We start from the raw sequence: 17397 nt of genomic DNA, 5'->3' as shown, positions 1-17397 counted from the left end.
TCTTTATAGAGAAGAGAAAAAAAGCCAAGTGACTTGTGGTGCCAAATCCAAAATAGCTGCTATAGCTTTATTTTCAACTGAAATATTTGCAGTTAACATTTCAAGAGTGATATCAGTGCAAAAAAAAAAAAAAAAATCACCACAGCAGAAGCTATTAAGTAAATTAATCTGGATAAATTAATGTATTTCTTAGTGGCCTTAGCCAACTGAGGAGTTAAAATAAGTAGTCCATTAAAAAGTATGTGGTGAGCATTTTGAAACTCCAAAATACTTAACTGGGATTAAACACATGCTACTCTCTTTTAATTTAAGAGTGATGGTTACAAGACACAGCACTTAGAAAATACAAAAGGAATTTAGAGTGTATTTATTGAAGGGTTTGTAATTCTTTATAAGCATGTCACATTTCTTCGGCACTAAGGCCATGATAACTTTAGAATTTTTAAAGAGTAGTAGAATAAGTGAATAGCTTTCCCAAAAAAAGGGATCCTTGGCTTACAAATCTACAGTTATATAGGGAAATAAAAGATGCAGCTCCTGCTACTGTTTTGCCCCAGAATGTAGCATGCTGTCAGTCGAAAGTATCATACTTATTTTTTCTTTGGTTTTGTGTGATATATAGAGTACATTACATATATTTTTCATATATATTACATATATATTTGGTTTTACATTAGATATAGAGTTCACACCTCATGTGCCTCCTGAGGTAGAATTCAGAACATATTCCCTAAAAGGATGGGACAGCCAAATGCAAATTTTATTCAGAATTTTACTTAAAAATAAATGGGAAAGTAACACATACTTTGTGTGCCATATAGGATATCTCTAGCAGTCAGCCCTAGGAGGAATGAGGCATTAACAAAACAATTTTGACAATTCAAATACTATTATACATAAATAAGATATTGCAGGGAATTAAGAAGGTAATAAGGTAACAGCAAGTTTATGACTGGCAGATTTTTTAAAGGAGTCTAGAGATAATTCATTGTATATTTTTCATTAATGCTGTGTTTATAAGTTCATTATTCATATGTTTCTTCACCTTTTGAGAGCTGGTGAACTGCCTTAGCTGTGATATTTTCAGTGTTTTGCAGCAGCTTTTGATAATGACATGGTGAAGGTGCAAGTGTTTTCAGAAACATGTATGAAAACATTTTAAAAGTAACTTCTTTTACAAATTTCAATATTTTTATTTTGATCATTTTTTTAGAATGGGGAGAAATGGGAAGAAAGAGAAGCCTACCTGAAGCCCTTTGAAATATGCTCATTAACTTCCATATGCTCTCCAATCACCCTTTAATCTTTGTTGAACTTGTTATCTTCATTTTCAAAGCACTTTTTTTTTTTCAGGGGAGGTTTTTTTAATGTCAGTAGTAAAATTACAGAAGATATTCCTTTGGTTTCGTATTAATTTTTCATATAAATCTACCATCAGAGTAAAGGAGTTCAAAAGGAACAGACAGCACATTAGCAGTTACCTTGCCACTTTGAAAAGCTGCAGAGGTGGATCAATGTTTTCTGTGTGTAGGAGCAAGAAAGAAAAATCAATGTCTCTCCATCTCTACATTTTTGCTGATTTATTTCTCTCCAAAGTTTTGCCCTCAGTTTCTCCCTGAGAGCACCAGTTTCAGGGTTCCTGACCTCTGTGGCTTTCTAGACTGCATGGAATGGCTCCTTAGACATTTCTTCTTAACTATTGCATTTCAAATGAGAAATACGCCTTTTTCTAAGGGGATTTTATCGGAGGATGGACAGATGAAATTAATCATTGCTTGGAAGAATCTATTTCTCTTTGTGGATTATAGGGAGAACCAGGAGTGTTAGCTCTCATTAGTACATCACTTTTGCATGTCTAAAATTGCACTCGAGCCTGGTGTGGCAGAGGAAGGATGCTCAGTGACATACAGGCTTGTCTCAAATCCCACCTCTGTCTGCTGTAGTGAGTTGCACAGCTGTGTGTTTAGTAAGTGGATACTGGAATCCATTGATTTTCAGACAATCAAATTGAATGCAAGCAGGAAAGTGGATCATTACATTCTATGTAAAATGTCATGTTCAATTACCAAAAAGCCAAACCAAAAATGAGGCAGAAAGTACCATTTCATTTAGATAGCATCAGGTAATATTGAGAAGCCTGATTAAACGTCTTAGAAAAAAAAGAAGGAAAAAAGCCTTTTAATAAAAGAAAATAGAAAATTAATCTCTTAGGAAAAGCTTGAAATGTGTTCTTATCTGCACAACTAAAGACAAAACTATTTACAAAATACAGGTTAAAAATGTGAAAGGTTGAATGACAAATGGTGTTTATCACTGAAGAAAGAAGTTGCCTCTAACCTGGTTCACTGATAACCTGGTTCTCTTCCTTACCTGGTGGGGTGTTTAATTTTTTTTTTTTTTTTTTTTTTTTTTTTTTTTTTGCTATCAAAAATAATGCCTAAATTTTAGAAGAAAATGCACTGTAATGCAGGTAAAGTACTGCTGGACATTCTGAATATAAGTATTTTTGAAGTACAAGTGGGAGAGGAACTAGACATGTGCTCTTTTAATCTCCAGGGTCTTCAAGGTGCTCCTGGACTGCCAGGTATATCAGGACCCAGTGGCCCATCCGTAAGTGTGTGGTATCACCTGTGATCTAATTTAGTTCTGTAGGGTTTGCTATAACTGCCTAGATCTAGTCCTTTCTTTTATCTTTTAGGAGAGTAATAATAAATTCCTACCCATTCTGGCTCTAGTGTAGTAAACTATACTGCTGTTGATGTTACTGAAAATACCATAATTGTCTGGACTCAAAGTTTATGGAACTTAAATAGATTTTAAGTTTTGACATTACTAGAGAATCTGTGAGGTTACATGATATATGATGTGCAAACTTGCAGTGAAATGTGTATTTTTACCCAAGTTAGAGTCATGTTAGTAATAAAATCTAAAAATAATTCCAGTTAGTCATTCTGGAAAAAAAAAACAGTGCAAAAACAAAGCAATTACTTGGTTTCACAATTCAAAACCAAAGAATGAGAAAAAGCTAACAACATTTAAAGTCACTGAAATTTATCATTAAAATTGTTGGTGTTACTGGGAGAAGTCCTCTTTGAAACGTTTTCAAATATTCTTTTCTACATATGGGAATGACATTAGTTAGTACAATCATTATCTGTTCCTCGGTTTCATGACAATACTAATACTTCTTTCAAAAATTGTAGCACATTTAAGAAGTTTAATGTGGAATACATAAATTGGTGTCTAGCAATACAATGTGATTCTCGGCCGGATCAAGATGTGCCAGTTAGGGTCACCACATTTAATTTTCCAAGGTGAAAATGCAACAGTGAACACAAGTCTTACCCTTCAAAGGACTTGTTAGGAAGACACTGCTGTTGTATCAAAGAGAAGAGAAATATTTAAACCTGAAGGAGAACTATAATTAGGCACCAAAAAGCATGTTTTAAGAACTTAGTGACACTGCAAAAATATTGTGTGTCATTTTTTTCCTAACTTATACAAACAATTCTGTGCTGTGCAGGGAGTTCCAGGAAGACCTGGACATCCCGGTCCAGCTGGAGCAAAAGGAGAAAAGGTATTCCTTCTTTTTATTCTTGCTAGAGGTCTGTAAAGGTTTTGCAATCCCATTACACTGTGTTTTGGGGTCTTTTAAATAAGTGCAAGAGTGTAACAAGAATGTGGCACACATTTCAGATTTTGATTTGTGTTTCACTGCAAGTACTTTCCCTAAGCAGTGCTGTGCATATGGGTTTATGTTTTGAATTGCAGCCCCTGTGGTATATTTAAGTTGCAGAGGATTTTCTTTAGGCGTAACACATTATGTAAGGTTTAAGAAAGTGAAAATATGTTTCTGACCTAGAATATGACTAGTGACTTCTTGCTGTGCTTCCCATTCTTTTACCAATATTATATTCAAAAGTAGTTGTACAAGCACTGAAAGTTATTGGGTGTTAGTTAATCTGAAAAAATATGTAAGCTTCCTTTATACTTAATTTACACTCTCTTTGCACTACTTTTTTCAAAATTTTATGTGTTCTTTTATCAGGAGCTTGATATTATCCGTTATAACTAAGAGGTCAAATTCATTTCTTGGATACCTCAGATCAGAGCAATATAGCAGAAACAAACTGCTGCAAAATACTTTCTGGGACAAGTTCTACATTTTATGTATGAATATAGCTTTTCTTTCAGTAGTACTCTGGAATTTTCCAGGCATAGCACTGCCACATCCATATGTGGGATTCTAATTCCCTACCAAACTTTGATATGAGTAAGAAAGAAAACTATTTTGTAAAGCTCTGAAATTATTTCAGTATAAAATTTGAATGAGAGTTGTCTCCTTGCAGATCATGGTAACAAAAATTTACCTCACTTATTTCCTTTTTATCTAACTGAATGCAAAACACAAAACATTGATGGTTCCTTGTTCACAATTCACATACAAGTGGGAATGAGAAGCCCCTGCTCTGCAGCTCATGTCTCCTCATTCTAAAAGTGCAAAAGTCACATGGCTGAAGAGTAATGAAGTAAACTGAAATAAAGCCCCAGTAAATTTCTCCTCTGTCCTTCATCTGGGACACACTTGAGAATTGATTACATAATGTGCTTTCTAAAATAATAGGATTTTAATTTCCCATGAAGCTCTTCAAATCACTCTTGGGAGGCTGATAATTTCTAACAATTAGCAGGGCCATTTGGAAATTATCCTAGTATAAATGTTTAGTAAGAACTATATTTGGCATTGAGCACTTAGCTTGATTTTTGCCACCCTAGAAATTTTAGATTTGTGACTTAAGTGCATCATTGACATACATTAAATAAGATCCAACAAAGACAGTGAAAGATTCTGACAGACTTGTTCCAAATTATACAGTGAATTTATCTGAATTGTAGTGATGAGATTTTGAAAAGATGTTTGGGAAATTTTATGTTGAAACCTTTGCAGCTCTCTACTATCCACAGACCCCATGATTCTGCTGGAGAAAAGTCTCAGCAGCTATGCTCTATTTAATATAGGCAATTCAGTACACAACAGCAGAACAGGCCAGAGATACAGGTAACAATAGATGAATATTTTACAGCAAAAAAACAAAAATATATTCATTTTATCTCTTAATAAGAAAGGTTCTTTAAAAAAATCTTTATTTATATTCAATATGTTTCTAAGGTAAACTGTATTTTTGAAATTGTAGCTCTTCTTTATTTACATATGAATGATCAACTGAGGACTGGCTTTTGCAAAATAATATATAAAGCATAAAATGAATGTTAACTTTTATCATCCAGTTCCTTAGAAATTAATATTAACAACTTTTTTTTTTTTCCTCTCCCTCCTGGTACATATGAAATGTTTCCCAACCCAGGTTACCACTGTTGTTTTGCCATAAGGAAGTTACTACACATAAAGCAGCAAGTAACTAACAAAATAAAAACTAGTAAAAAGTAATGATTTATGCCTTCCCTAAAGCTAAAGCAGGAACATTGCAGGAGCATTTATTCTTGATATTACCTGCTCTTATTGTCTGTATCTCTTGTTTATTGTCATTGTGGTCATCATAGCTTGAGTGTGGAATAGATGTGGCCAGTTACAGTAAATGAGTTACATCAATCTCTTGCTGTACTAGGGTAGTGAAGGTTCTCCTGGGAAACCTGGACCACCTGGGCCTCCGGTGAGACATTTTGTTTTATATCTTGAGTTTATATTAGGAACAATATGCTTGTGGGTAAAATGTAATGTAATATAAAGAACTGCATGTTGGTCTAATAAAAATTAATATTGCAGGAAGGTAACAGTGTCCTTTTTCAAAAGGTTTCTCTACTCCATTTTTTTTTCTCACGATTCATCACTGTTAATTTCATCACTGAGTAAGTTCAGATCACTAAAGCCCTCTAAGAAACCCCACAAATTAGTTAACCTTGGTATCCAATATTATTAGAGTAAAATTGACAGCTTGGATACCTGAGATCAGAGAACCTAGGGAATCTAGTCAAAGTCCGTGGAGCTCACTAGACTCTAAATTAAGTGGAACAGTACCTAACACCAAAATTTATTCTGGAGAATTAAAATAATAAAAATGAAACTATGATGCACACTGATTTACAGGTTTCTTGGTTTATAATTTTTTAAAAAGTACCAAACTGTATTGGTGTGTATATTATGTTCTTTGAGAATCTGGACTCTTTGGCAAATTGAGAACAAAATGGATACCGCAGCTTTGCTGAACTACAGGACTTGAACAGGGCAATAGTTCTGCCTCTCTAAGTCATAAGTGACACTTACTTGATTTTTATGCTTTAAAGGGTATGCCTTACAATGAAAGAAATGGAATGAGCAGCTTATATAAACTGCAGGTATTTCTCTTTAATGTTAATTGCTTTTTTTTCAATTCCCACCCAGTTTTAGCCCAACTCAACTTTTAAACTTGCTGTTACAGGGGGGAGTGAGTGTCGCAAGTTATCCAGGTCCACCAGGACCTCCGGTAAGTGCTACCAGAAATCTCATTTCTAGTAGCTAATGACATAGAAACAGAGGAGGGTTAGTTTGCATGGATTTTGATTTTATTTTTGAAAAATTTAAATAATTATATGATTGGTATGTAGCATACATACTGTGATTTTATATTTGCCAAACACTTTAGCCCATTTTGGAGACCAGCTTGTTTTGATTAAATAATTTCATCCTAGCAAGTAAAGGCTGCAAAAATTGTACATAATTTCGTATTGGACTCTTTAGTGAAAGTATTTTTATACTAAAAATGTGTGATACTGTACTTATAGTTCATGGAGGCATAGTTTTGAAAAGGTTTTGTCGTGAACGAAATTTGGTGCCAGAAATGAGAAGCTCAGGAATTCTGATATGAGTTCAGTCACTGATTCACTACATGTCACTACAGTGCAAGAAAATGTGTAAAACTAAGTATTTTATTATGGAAGTAATATAGGGCTGGTGTCTTTTACACTGCATGCAACACCTTGCAGCTGGACACTGTTGCTTTGGTTCTGTGGAACTAAAGATGTTGTGCATTTATTTACATTCTCCTCCTTTTTAGCACCATAGGCAAGTTCTGTTTGGAGATGATTGTCTCTTTGGTAACCACAGTTATGGGCTGGCAATGAGCAACAGAGCTGTCTTTCTCTGTATTCCAGAACAGCAAAACAAACCCCAAAATATTACTAAGATTTTGTACTGAATTGATCAGCTGGGACTGGAATGAATAATGATTCTAAATGCACTGCATTAGCAAAGTATACTCAAAATGCAGTCATTAAAAAACCCATCTTATCATGTAACTGTTATTTTTTAAATGTGACTTGCTTTTTGCATTTTTTTTCAGGGTCCAAAAGGAGATCCTGGAACAGTGGTATGTATTTATTTTTTGGTTTTGATAGAGAATTCCCCAAGTAGTTTGACACATGGTACTTCTGAAGGACAATAAGAAACCCAAACCTCTCAGCAGTGACAACAAAACATGGAGTTGTAAGACGTTTTCTAAAACAGTTTAAAAATTTGTTTTCAAAAAAATTCACAAAGCTTCTTTTTATGTTTCACCATAATACGTCTTTCTGTACCAGCACCTAGCTCTGTAATTCTGTATAACATCTTTCATCAAATTTAAACCATTGAGCCAAATACTCACACAGAGCCTCTGGGAAAAGCTTAACTTGTAAATAAGTAAAATGAGGCATAACAAAATCTGTTCACCTAAAAACTGGTTAGCTGTTTTAGTTATCTCAAATTAAATAATCTGCTGTTGCTTGCCCTTCAACATTTCCCACATTGAGTAAAGAAATTCTAATGTATGCAATCTTTTAATTAAAAAAAAAATTAAAACAGGGAGACCCAGGACCAATGGGATTACCAGGACTGGAAGGACTCCCAGGGGAAAAGGTAGGACTCTTAAAAAGATGGCATGATTTCTTAGTAGCCACTAGCTACAACTAAATGTTTTCTGAAGCCTTGTTTGGTTTATTTTTCGTGTGTAAGTTAATGTTTCTGTAAGAAAAAATATTTGCATACTTATTTATATTTTCTTTTTTCCTTTAGCATGGGTGTAAATAATATACTCAGCAAACACAAAATTTCAGTTTCTGCAAAGGGAAAATTTTTGTAGAAGGCCTTGTAATATTCTTGGTAGGATACTACTATACTTGATAGTAATATAGTTAGTACATACACTGTCCTATGTATGGTTCCTGTTCCCTCTTGAATATCATCTTATGTTTACAGTGTCTCTGTCTTGTTCTGAGCCTTTTGCTTTCTAATTTTGGAGCCTGATTATGAATTTAAAGAAAAGCTTTTCATAAAAGGCTAAAAAAGTCGAGATTTTGGTATTAATTTCTAAATATAGCAAAGTACAAAACATTTAGCAGACAAGTAAAAACAAATCTGGAAATAGGTTTTCTGTCAGCAAAATCATTTTGATTTTTGCCATATCTTCTAATTTAGGAAGAAAAAAGAGTAAATTTTTTTGAAAATGAAATGGTTTTCAGCTTTTGGAATTATGCTATTAAGTTACTTCATGCAAAAGTACTTTACTGAGACTTATTTTTTTATCACAAAGAAATATAAATTAAAAGTTTCCCTCTCAATATCACTGTATATTCCTCCTACTTTCTCAGTCAGTGACAAGATCTAAGGTAGTTATACTAGATGCTTAAATTACATGAAATGGTTCTTGTTCTGGAATTCTGCAATTTACAAGCAATTAAGGATTTTAAAGATTAGTGTGATTTAAAAATGAACAAGCACAGGGAGACATTACAGGTCTAACAGAGACAAAGTGGGGACAGGAATTAAATAAAGGGAATAAGCAATGGATCAGATCATATAAACCAGCTGAGTGCATGTTTGGCCTTCTCCCAAAGTAAAAATATTGTTACCATAACTAAATTTGGTCAGAATTTCACATTTGTGGTGCAAATAAGTGAACAGAATCTCAGAGCCTGACAGTCCCAGCAGTATAGTGCATGCCAGATTTTAATTTAGAGCCATGATGCTCCTATGTGTAGCAGAATACCATCTTCTACAGACAACACTGGCTGTAATTTCATGATAATTTCATGAACTGCCTTAAGAACTTCATGTCCTCTAGGTAAAATGTCCCCTCCCTCAGCTGTGCTGACAGTAGCTGGTGGAGCTGTGCTGCAAGCCAGACTGCTGAAAGGACCAGAATAACCCTGAAAAGAAAAAAAATGTTGTAAGGGAAGTGTTAGGCATTTCTAGCTTCTAGGGGAAAACAAACAAACAGACAAAAATCTAGCTTCATAGGCAGCATATAGAGAAAATACCACAAGTCCTGGGTCTGGAATAACCACTGGGGCAGAGTGCAGGCTCCAGACTGCGTGTCCTGCCTGCTGCAGGCACTCAGTGCTCCCAGCCGCTGCTCCAGAGGCGCTGGTTGTGTTCCTCACTGGGTGTCCAGAGCAGGACAGGCTGAGCTCTGTCCTCTAAGCTGCTTCCTCCCAACACCAGGTCAGACATGCATCTTGTCATCTGTCACACTGTATGTAAGGGAGTTAAGTGTTCCTAATCAACACCAGTATCATTGTGTACCTGAACCAAAATTATGAGGATGAGGCAAACCACCATTACTTATAAGAATAGAAACCAGAAATCCTAAAATTCTTGGGTCTCTTATGCAGAACACAATGTGGCTGTAGCTATGTTTACAGAGCTTTAGTACATCTGCTCCATAACCCATAACATAAACCCATCTCAGAAAAATACTGTCCTGTTAGTATGGCTTCAACAGTGCCTGGGGTTTTCTGCCATAAATTCAGAAAAGAGGAGCCTGATTTTTTGACATTTGTAACCAATGTTACAGTAACAGAGCATAGTGTTGCAGACCAACACGTCAGCAGTGGGTAAATACTTCTGGGTAGAGTTTTACCACTTGTTGAGCTCTATCTGTCTGCTTTGGATTACAGCGCTGTTAAGAAAGATGAATTTGTCCCTGTAACTTGTCAGTTCCTGCCAAAAAAAAACACTGTCCTAGTTTAAAGCATAGATGAAGGTGGCTGTGTGCTATAAATGAGAACCCTTGCCCAGGGCCATGGCACAAGCAGAGGACATTGGCTTGTAGTAAATGGATAACTGGGTAGCAGGAAAGCAAAAACTTCTTTGAAAGGTACATCATAACTGTGGGTATGTTGATATGAAAGTGAATTACCCTGTGTAAATTTTGGTTATTGCCATGACCGCAAATTATAATTATTTGGAGAACTACAGATAAATCAGGGACTTTCCATCCCTTTTCAAGAGAGGTCTTGCGCAGGAACAAAGGGAAACATTACATGAGAGAACCTAAACAAAGGATTTTGGTTACTTGCTCAAGTCTGTATAATGAGCCAGTGGCACAGATAAATATTAGCATTTAGCCTGGCTCTTGTCCTCATTTTCAGTTCACTTCCTTGGGTTTTAATGGGAATCCATCAAGAAACTTCTAGTTTGATTTCTGTAGTTTAAACATAGATTTATCTTTTCTTTAGGGTGACCGTGGACCAGCTGGAGCACCGGGAGTGTCAGGGACACCGGTATGTATATTCTTTAAAGAAAACTCTGGTTTTAAAAGCTGAAAAACAGGTCAAGAAGGGTGCTGAGCTGTAATCTCAGTCACTGTGGAACACCAGTGCTTGGCTTATGTTTTATTCGTAGGTATGAAGATTATGGGTTTTCTCTAAATAAAGTAGAGTTTTAATAGCAGCAAGGATTCATATTGCTATTAAAATGACAATAGTGATTGGAGTGAATACATGATAAATCTGGAATTCAAAGCTGCATAAGCTTAATTAAGAAATGCGAGACTCTTCTCATTGCCTCTGTTTAATATAGATAAAGACATTTTTTGTGTTCCTGGGCATGAACAAATTTCTGAGCATCTTTCTATCACAAAGAAAAATCATGAACATTAGTTATTGCAGCCCACAGGGATCTGCATATCAATTCGATCAAACATTTGCTTTAGGGGACTGCTTTGTCAGCTATTTAGATATGATATCCAGAGAAGTTTCTGAAAGTCACAGAGGAACTTTGTTGTAGGTGAAAGTAAAAGTAACTAATAATAAATTGAAAATATAATTATTCCTAAAGGAAATGAAGATATTAGATTGCATTCACAGTTTAATAAAAAAGTTTATCCATATTTCAGGAGGCAATATGTAGTTATTTATATGCAAATAGATTTATTATTAAATTTTGGCAACTACCAATACATTCAGGAGCTGTTTAAATTATAAATATGTGTTTCATGAAATAAAGAGAAGTATGTGTCTGCACACTCCCATTTCCATTAGCCACAGATTTAGTCTATTTATGTGAGTTCCAAGAGAGAACATAATCTTAAATAGCCTCATTTCATTGGGTTTTCCTAAAAGAATTCCACATTTAAGGGGAAAAATATTTCTCTGCGTTTTATAGCAGATGTAAGAATTTCAAAGTTTGTTGTTCTGAAACAGATTTTACACTGTTAATAATAACACTGCACAGTTGTGCATGACCTATGAATTTCCCACTGGATATGTCCCAAGTTATTGGATGTTCTCTATTCAAGGTGGATACAAAATATTTAATGAGGTCCCTTCTTCACTGATGGAGTTGCATTCTGTTGACTATATTTAGTTCTAATAAAATCCACTGAGATAAAATATTTTCCCCTGAAATAAATTATTTGTTTTCTATATATTTTATGCTAAGGAGTTTTAATCAACAAAATAATAGATATGTAAGATAAATTCTTTTCAGTAGTCTAGGAGGAGTTTGAGATATATCTACATATCTTGCTGGGAAAGAATTTATCTTCTGTACCCGTCATTATTCCCTAGATAGAATAGTGGACCAATTTTCCCATATGGGAATATAAACCTCTTATTTTCACTTTGGTGTTTTGTTGAGATTTTCAGGGAAGCTTGGACTGAGATCCTGCAAGCATTACCACCAATGCCTATTTCAACACAAACCCTCAGTACTGCTGTTCCCAGTGTTGTCCCTGGTGCTGATGGGTTTGATCTCTCACTTGTACAAGTCACCTGAGGATCTTTCAGGAATATCCTCTAAGGATACTTTCAGGAAATGTAGGTTCAAGTTGTTAAAAGAAGGGCATCCTACAAAAAACAGACATTTAAAATCAGCATGATGTCATAAGAGAGGATTGTGAATTCTGGCAGAGTGAACATAAAATGGCAATAAAACTGGCCAAAAAAAGATCATGAAGAAAATTTGCAAAAGATGTTGAGTCAGTAGTAAAGTCATACACAAAAAAAAAAAATTAAAATTCAGGATGAAAAATTACCTGAAGGAAAAAACATTGATTTTACATATACACTGAAAAACTTTGCTCTGACTATGACTTCTCAAGGTGGAAATTACAACGTTGTAATAGAAAATCTCATAAAAGCATCTCAGTATTCATGAAGGGTAAAGAAAACCAAGTGACTGAGTAACATTTTAATGCACGAGCCTGTTAATTAAATATGACAAAAATCCAGTAAAATAATTCTTTTTCTTTTCTTAAAGCATTAATGAGCAACACTGTGAATATTTCTCTCATATATATTTATATATATGTACTCTCTTATTTTTGATATGGAGAAAAATTTTACTTGGCTTCCTAATAATATGAATATGTAATATTCTCTTTTTTCAGGGAAAGCCCGGATCTCCTGGGTCCCCAGGGTTGCCGGGAGAACCTGTAAGTACAGATTTGAATTCTGGATTCTTACAATAGCAAACAAATAATTCAGACACCTGATGCAAGATTTTTCATGCAGATTTATATGTGTGTTTTCTTCTTTCTTAGGGTGAAAGAGGACCTATAGGAGATATAGGCTTCCCTGGTCCAGAAGGGCCACAAGGAAAACCAGTAAGCAATTTTATACTGAATATATATTTTGTTACAAAAATATATGTTTTAGTTTATCAGAAGTTACAAAAGAAAGGACATTACATCTTGTTTTATGTTAGAGTAGATAACATGTGAGGAACACACAGAGCTGCACTGCTCAATATTAACCATCAAAAAAAAATGCTTTGTACTGTGGTGTTTTAATAGTTAATGTTACTGAGATATTGCCTTTAAAGGACTTATGAAGGTCATTTGGATCTTGTTGACATAAAGTTTCCTCTTGTACTTTTTCCAGGGGGGAGAATGTGAACCCAGAGACTCAACACAGTCAGTAAAGGATGGGGTGACAGAATAAGTTCTCAGTTTCAGTTTAGATAGAGAAGGGTGTGCTTCATGGCTGAATAAACCTTGAGACTCTTCTGTATACAGGTGATGCAATACTGCAGCTGAGGCATTTACTGTTCATTTAGGAGATGTCTGATCTTCTCTCTTTATGTAATAAAAGTGTGACAGCAGTGTAGTCAGCACTGTCTGAGCTAGCTGAAAAAAACCTAGTTTATATTCTAGAAGGGGTTCAGGAAGGGTAGTGCAGGACTCATTATCTCCCCTGAACCTTGGTGTTTTGGGGATGAGCATGAGCAGCAGACCTCTGCAGCTTGACAGCACATCTCCATGTTACACTTCTGCCTTGAAAGAAGACACAGTTTCTGTAGCTACAGCAGCAAATTAGCTCAAGGTGCCTAACCTGTGCAAAACTCCACTTTGGAGTATATGAGGAGAAAGAAATACTCCTGCTTCTCTGCTCATACAAGTCATCATTTCTCACTCAAACAGCTGTGAGTTTTCTACATGTGCAGATCCATAAATATCCCACTAAATTAAACACTGCCAGAGCATTTATCTTGCAATTATCTGGCATTGTACAATTGTTAATATACTCTGCATTATTTTGGCCCATACCATCTAGGACTCTCAGATCATGCCACACTCCAGTCTGGAGTATAATGTGGGTCTGGAGCAGTTTCCACCTATGAATGCAACCACCTTCTTTGGGGAAGGAAATAGCTTTAACCCATGAGGCCAAAACTGTGCCATACTACAAGTCCTAACAACCAAAGACTGAATCTGGATTTGTGATAGTAAGACATAATCTCTGTAAGAGCAGAAGGGTAATTTAGCACCATGGCTGATATCTAGAATAAAAGGAATCTCTCCCATGGTTGTATTATGACTAACTGCTACTGAAAAAGTGCATGTGCATGTACAAAAATATTCCAAATTTGCAAAATTTCCCTGTAATTTGTCATTTAAAGTTCTGTGATCATTATATTTGGTGCACATCTTGATGCTCTTTGTATTTCTATATTGTAGCCACACACATTGCTGCTTCTGCAGTTTCAGATCATTCACTAATACGGCACTAAACACTGAGCTTTGCCCTTTATATTTTAAAAACATGTAAACATATTAATTTTTTTTCTTAGGGAATCAATGGAAAAGATGGATTGCCAGGTCCTCCGGTAAGAAAAAATGCTTTTGTGTATTTTATTCCTCACAGAAATCACAGCTGTTAGTCCTAGGCAGTTGCTTTCCATTCTGCTAACACATGAATACACAACAAAGCTTTCAACTAATCAATTTATCTTTTTTCAAAAACTATTTTTCAGGGTGCTGTGGGGAGACCAGGAGACAGAGGACCCAAAGGAGAACGTGTAAGTCCCTATTATGATAATTTTTTTCTCTTTTTACTGAGCATATAAACACCTCATCAGCACCTATCTTATTGGCAAAATCAAGAAAATAATTCTCTGTGAACTTTAAGCAATCACCTAGACGTCTAAGAGGTTTAGTTCTATGCACCTCTTCAAGGAATTAGAGTTTATTTGGCTTCTGCATTTAGAAGAAAACCACATTTTTTAGACTTTCTAACACAGTTGGCCTGGACAGTGTAAATTGATCAATAGGCTGAAAATTGGAAAGCAGATAACCCAGTTGTGCTGTTGTCAGACTTTACAAAAGCTATGATCTTGCCCTTTCTATGTCACAAACACAAGTCATGTTTTATATAAAGCGAGCTTGGGCAGCAGGAATGACAGTGCAATGCTGACTGCTTCCCAAACTCTTCAAACATTTGTGTTCATGGTAACAAGGTCATGGTGGGCAAGAATGATTATGGGAGGTGAGATATGGTCTTCTTATAACATTCCCAAAGTCTTGATGTCCTAATTACATGGCTACCACATTTTTTTTGATTATTCAGAGAAGTATCTCCCTGTTTAATCTGGAAAAGGAGATGCTGCTTTATGACACTGAAAAGACCATGAGGGTTTAACAGTTATTACAATTATCCCTTAAAAATTAAATGTTTGCAATGTTCTGGTTTTGCCTTTAAGGACACAGGTCTGCATCTGTGGGAGAGACTGCAATGATTACAGAAAATAAAGTCAAGGTTTTCTTGCAGCCATTATTATTACTGCTGTACAGCATGTTCCTTCAGTTTGAGACAAGCTGTTGTAGTTACAGAAAAGAGTAGCATCAAAATTGGAAGGACAGAATAAAACTCTTGAGGTTTTCTTGTTCAGTATGAGAATGTCCTCATAGAATCCATTTTAAAAAAGAGTAAGCCACCTGGGCTGAAATATATCCTTTGAGTGACTAAACACTGCTGTTACTACTACTTTATAAAATGAATGACAAACTAGTTGAAAACATGTTTTATACCAACCAGTTTTCTAGTGATTTCAACAGATATATATGCTTGGTCATTTTTTGCTGTTATCTGCATACCTTGATCACAGATTGTGAACCTGCTGGAGTAGAGCAGGTAGAAACACAGGAAAACAGCAGTTCTGTGTGGACAGAATTTGGTACAAGTTAAAATACAAGAGATAGGAGGACGCTAGAAAGGAGAAAGGTGCTGCTTTATTCAGCCTTAGGTAGAGATCACAAAACACAAATGTTTTGTACAATTCATAGTGGAGAGTTTAAAGAGGAATCTAGAGGAATATATGACCTAGTTTATGAATTTTTACAAGGACCTTTTTCAAAACACAAAGAAAACACTGGAGGCAGTTAAAAATTGCATGTTTGAAAAGTTGCTTTAGTATTTGATTTGCCTCCTACACACTGGCAGCCTGTAAAACGTGGGCTGTTTAGAAGAAAAGGATCATCTTCACATTGGCATAGCACCATGATTCTAGAGAAACCTGCCTTTTTCTTTATCTCTAGTAGAAGAGCTATCTGTACCTACTCTGCAGGGTTATAAACCTGAGAACTTATATATCACGGAATCATGGAAAAGCCTGGGCTGAAAGGTACTTTTAATCATCAAGTTCCAACTACCTTGCCATGGGCCTTTCATCAGACCAGATTGCTCTAAGCCCAATCCAACCTGGCCTTAATATATTTTCAGCGTTAGGGCATCCAAAGTTCTCTGGATAATTTGTTCCAGTGCCTCACCATCCTCTTAGCAAAGAATTTCTTCCCAATATCACTTCTAAACTGACTTTTTTTCATTCTGAAGCCATTAGCTCCTTATCCTGTCACTATATATCCTTAATAAAAATTCTTCTCCAGCTTCCTCCTAGTATCTTTGGGTACTGGAAATAACTTAGATTAACTATAATTTTGTGTAAATTAAGACATAAAATAGCAGGCTTCTAAGGAAAGTTACAGGAAATGTCCTGGTGTCTTTTGCCTGTGTGAATTTGAGCACCTGAATTATACCTATGCCATAATTTATATTTCTAGATGCTTGTATAAGAGCTAAAATCTTTCTATACTCAAGTTCTGTCCTTGAAAAGAGGATAGCACAGAGTCAAGCTAATCTTTTTGTAATCGATTTCAACATTAAAAGTGCAAGAAAACAAAATACATTTTCAGAGATGAGATTCAGCCTGGAAAATCATCTTCCCTGCATGACTCAGTCTGTTTCTGAACAGGCAAGAATTTTCTTTTTAGCATTCTCAAGTGACTTTTCAGTCTTGTTCCACTATGGGCAATGGTTTTCTTTCTGCTTTTATTTTACACAGGGAGATCAGGGTATTCCAGGGGACAGAGGCCCACAGGGTGAACGAGGGAAACCTGGCCCATCAGGAGAAAAGGGGGATGTGGGTCCTGTTGGCCCTCCAGGAGACAGAGGCTATCCAGGATCACCAGGTCACCAAGGTCCCCCAGGTTCACCAGGACCCCCAGGATTTTCAGTAAGTAAATATAAATTTATCTTAGTTGCTTGTGGATTCAGTTATGAAGGTAACATGGGCTGAGCAGTGGAAATTCTACTGAGAAATAGCACAGTATTAGAAAAAACTAAGAATTTCTCTCAGATAATTTCAGTGTACATTTAAGGTGAAAAAAATAATACTCACATGATGAAGTAATTATTTTAAATTATTTTTTAAAACATTTGCTATGGATAAGATTTAATTATTTATTTATTTAGTCACTGCACATCAATATGGCTACTCAGTATAGTTAATTTTCATGTTTTCCATAAGATTAAGAGCTACAGTCTGAGTCTTTGCAACTGGGAAAGAAAAGGAGGCAGCCAAAATTG

At 35.5% G+C, this 17397-nt stretch overlaps 1 protein-coding gene across 1 annotated transcript in view; it reads left to right on the top strand.

The window, feature by feature from the left end:
* The window catches only part of COL19A1 (collagen type XIX alpha 1 chain), a 182567-nt gene that overhangs the window by 147596 nt on the left and 17574 nt on the right, over window positions 1-17397 (top strand). Inside the window, exons 35-47 of the mRNA XM_077782360.1 lie at window positions 2557-2610; window positions 3524-3577; window positions 5628-5672; window positions 6304-6354; window positions 6438-6482; window positions 7338-7364; window positions 7838-7891; window positions 10492-10536; window positions 12645-12689; window positions 12798-12860; window positions 14327-14362; window positions 14510-14554; window positions 16874-17044. Of these exons, the coding sequence (XP_077638486.1) occupies window positions 2557-2610; window positions 3524-3577; window positions 5628-5672; window positions 6304-6354; window positions 6438-6482; window positions 7338-7364; window positions 7838-7891; window positions 10492-10536; window positions 12645-12689; window positions 12798-12860; window positions 14327-14362; window positions 14510-14554; window positions 16874-17044 (735 nt within the window). The remainder of the gene's footprint in view (window positions 1-2556; window positions 2611-3523; window positions 3578-5627; window positions 5673-6303; window positions 6355-6437; window positions 6483-7337; window positions 7365-7837; window positions 7892-10491; window positions 10537-12644; window positions 12690-12797; window positions 12861-14326; window positions 14363-14509; window positions 14555-16873; window positions 17045-17397) is intronic.

Source organism: Lonchura striata, chromosome 3 (genome assembly GCF_046129695.1).
Source record: "Lonchura striata isolate bLonStr1 chromosome 3, bLonStr1.mat, whole genome shotgun sequence".
Taxonomy (NCBI): domain Eukaryota; kingdom Metazoa; phylum Chordata; class Aves; order Passeriformes; family Estrildidae; genus Lonchura; species Lonchura striata.
Note: the sequence above shows the minus strand (reverse complement) of the source record. Positions and strands in the feature narration are given on the sequence as shown.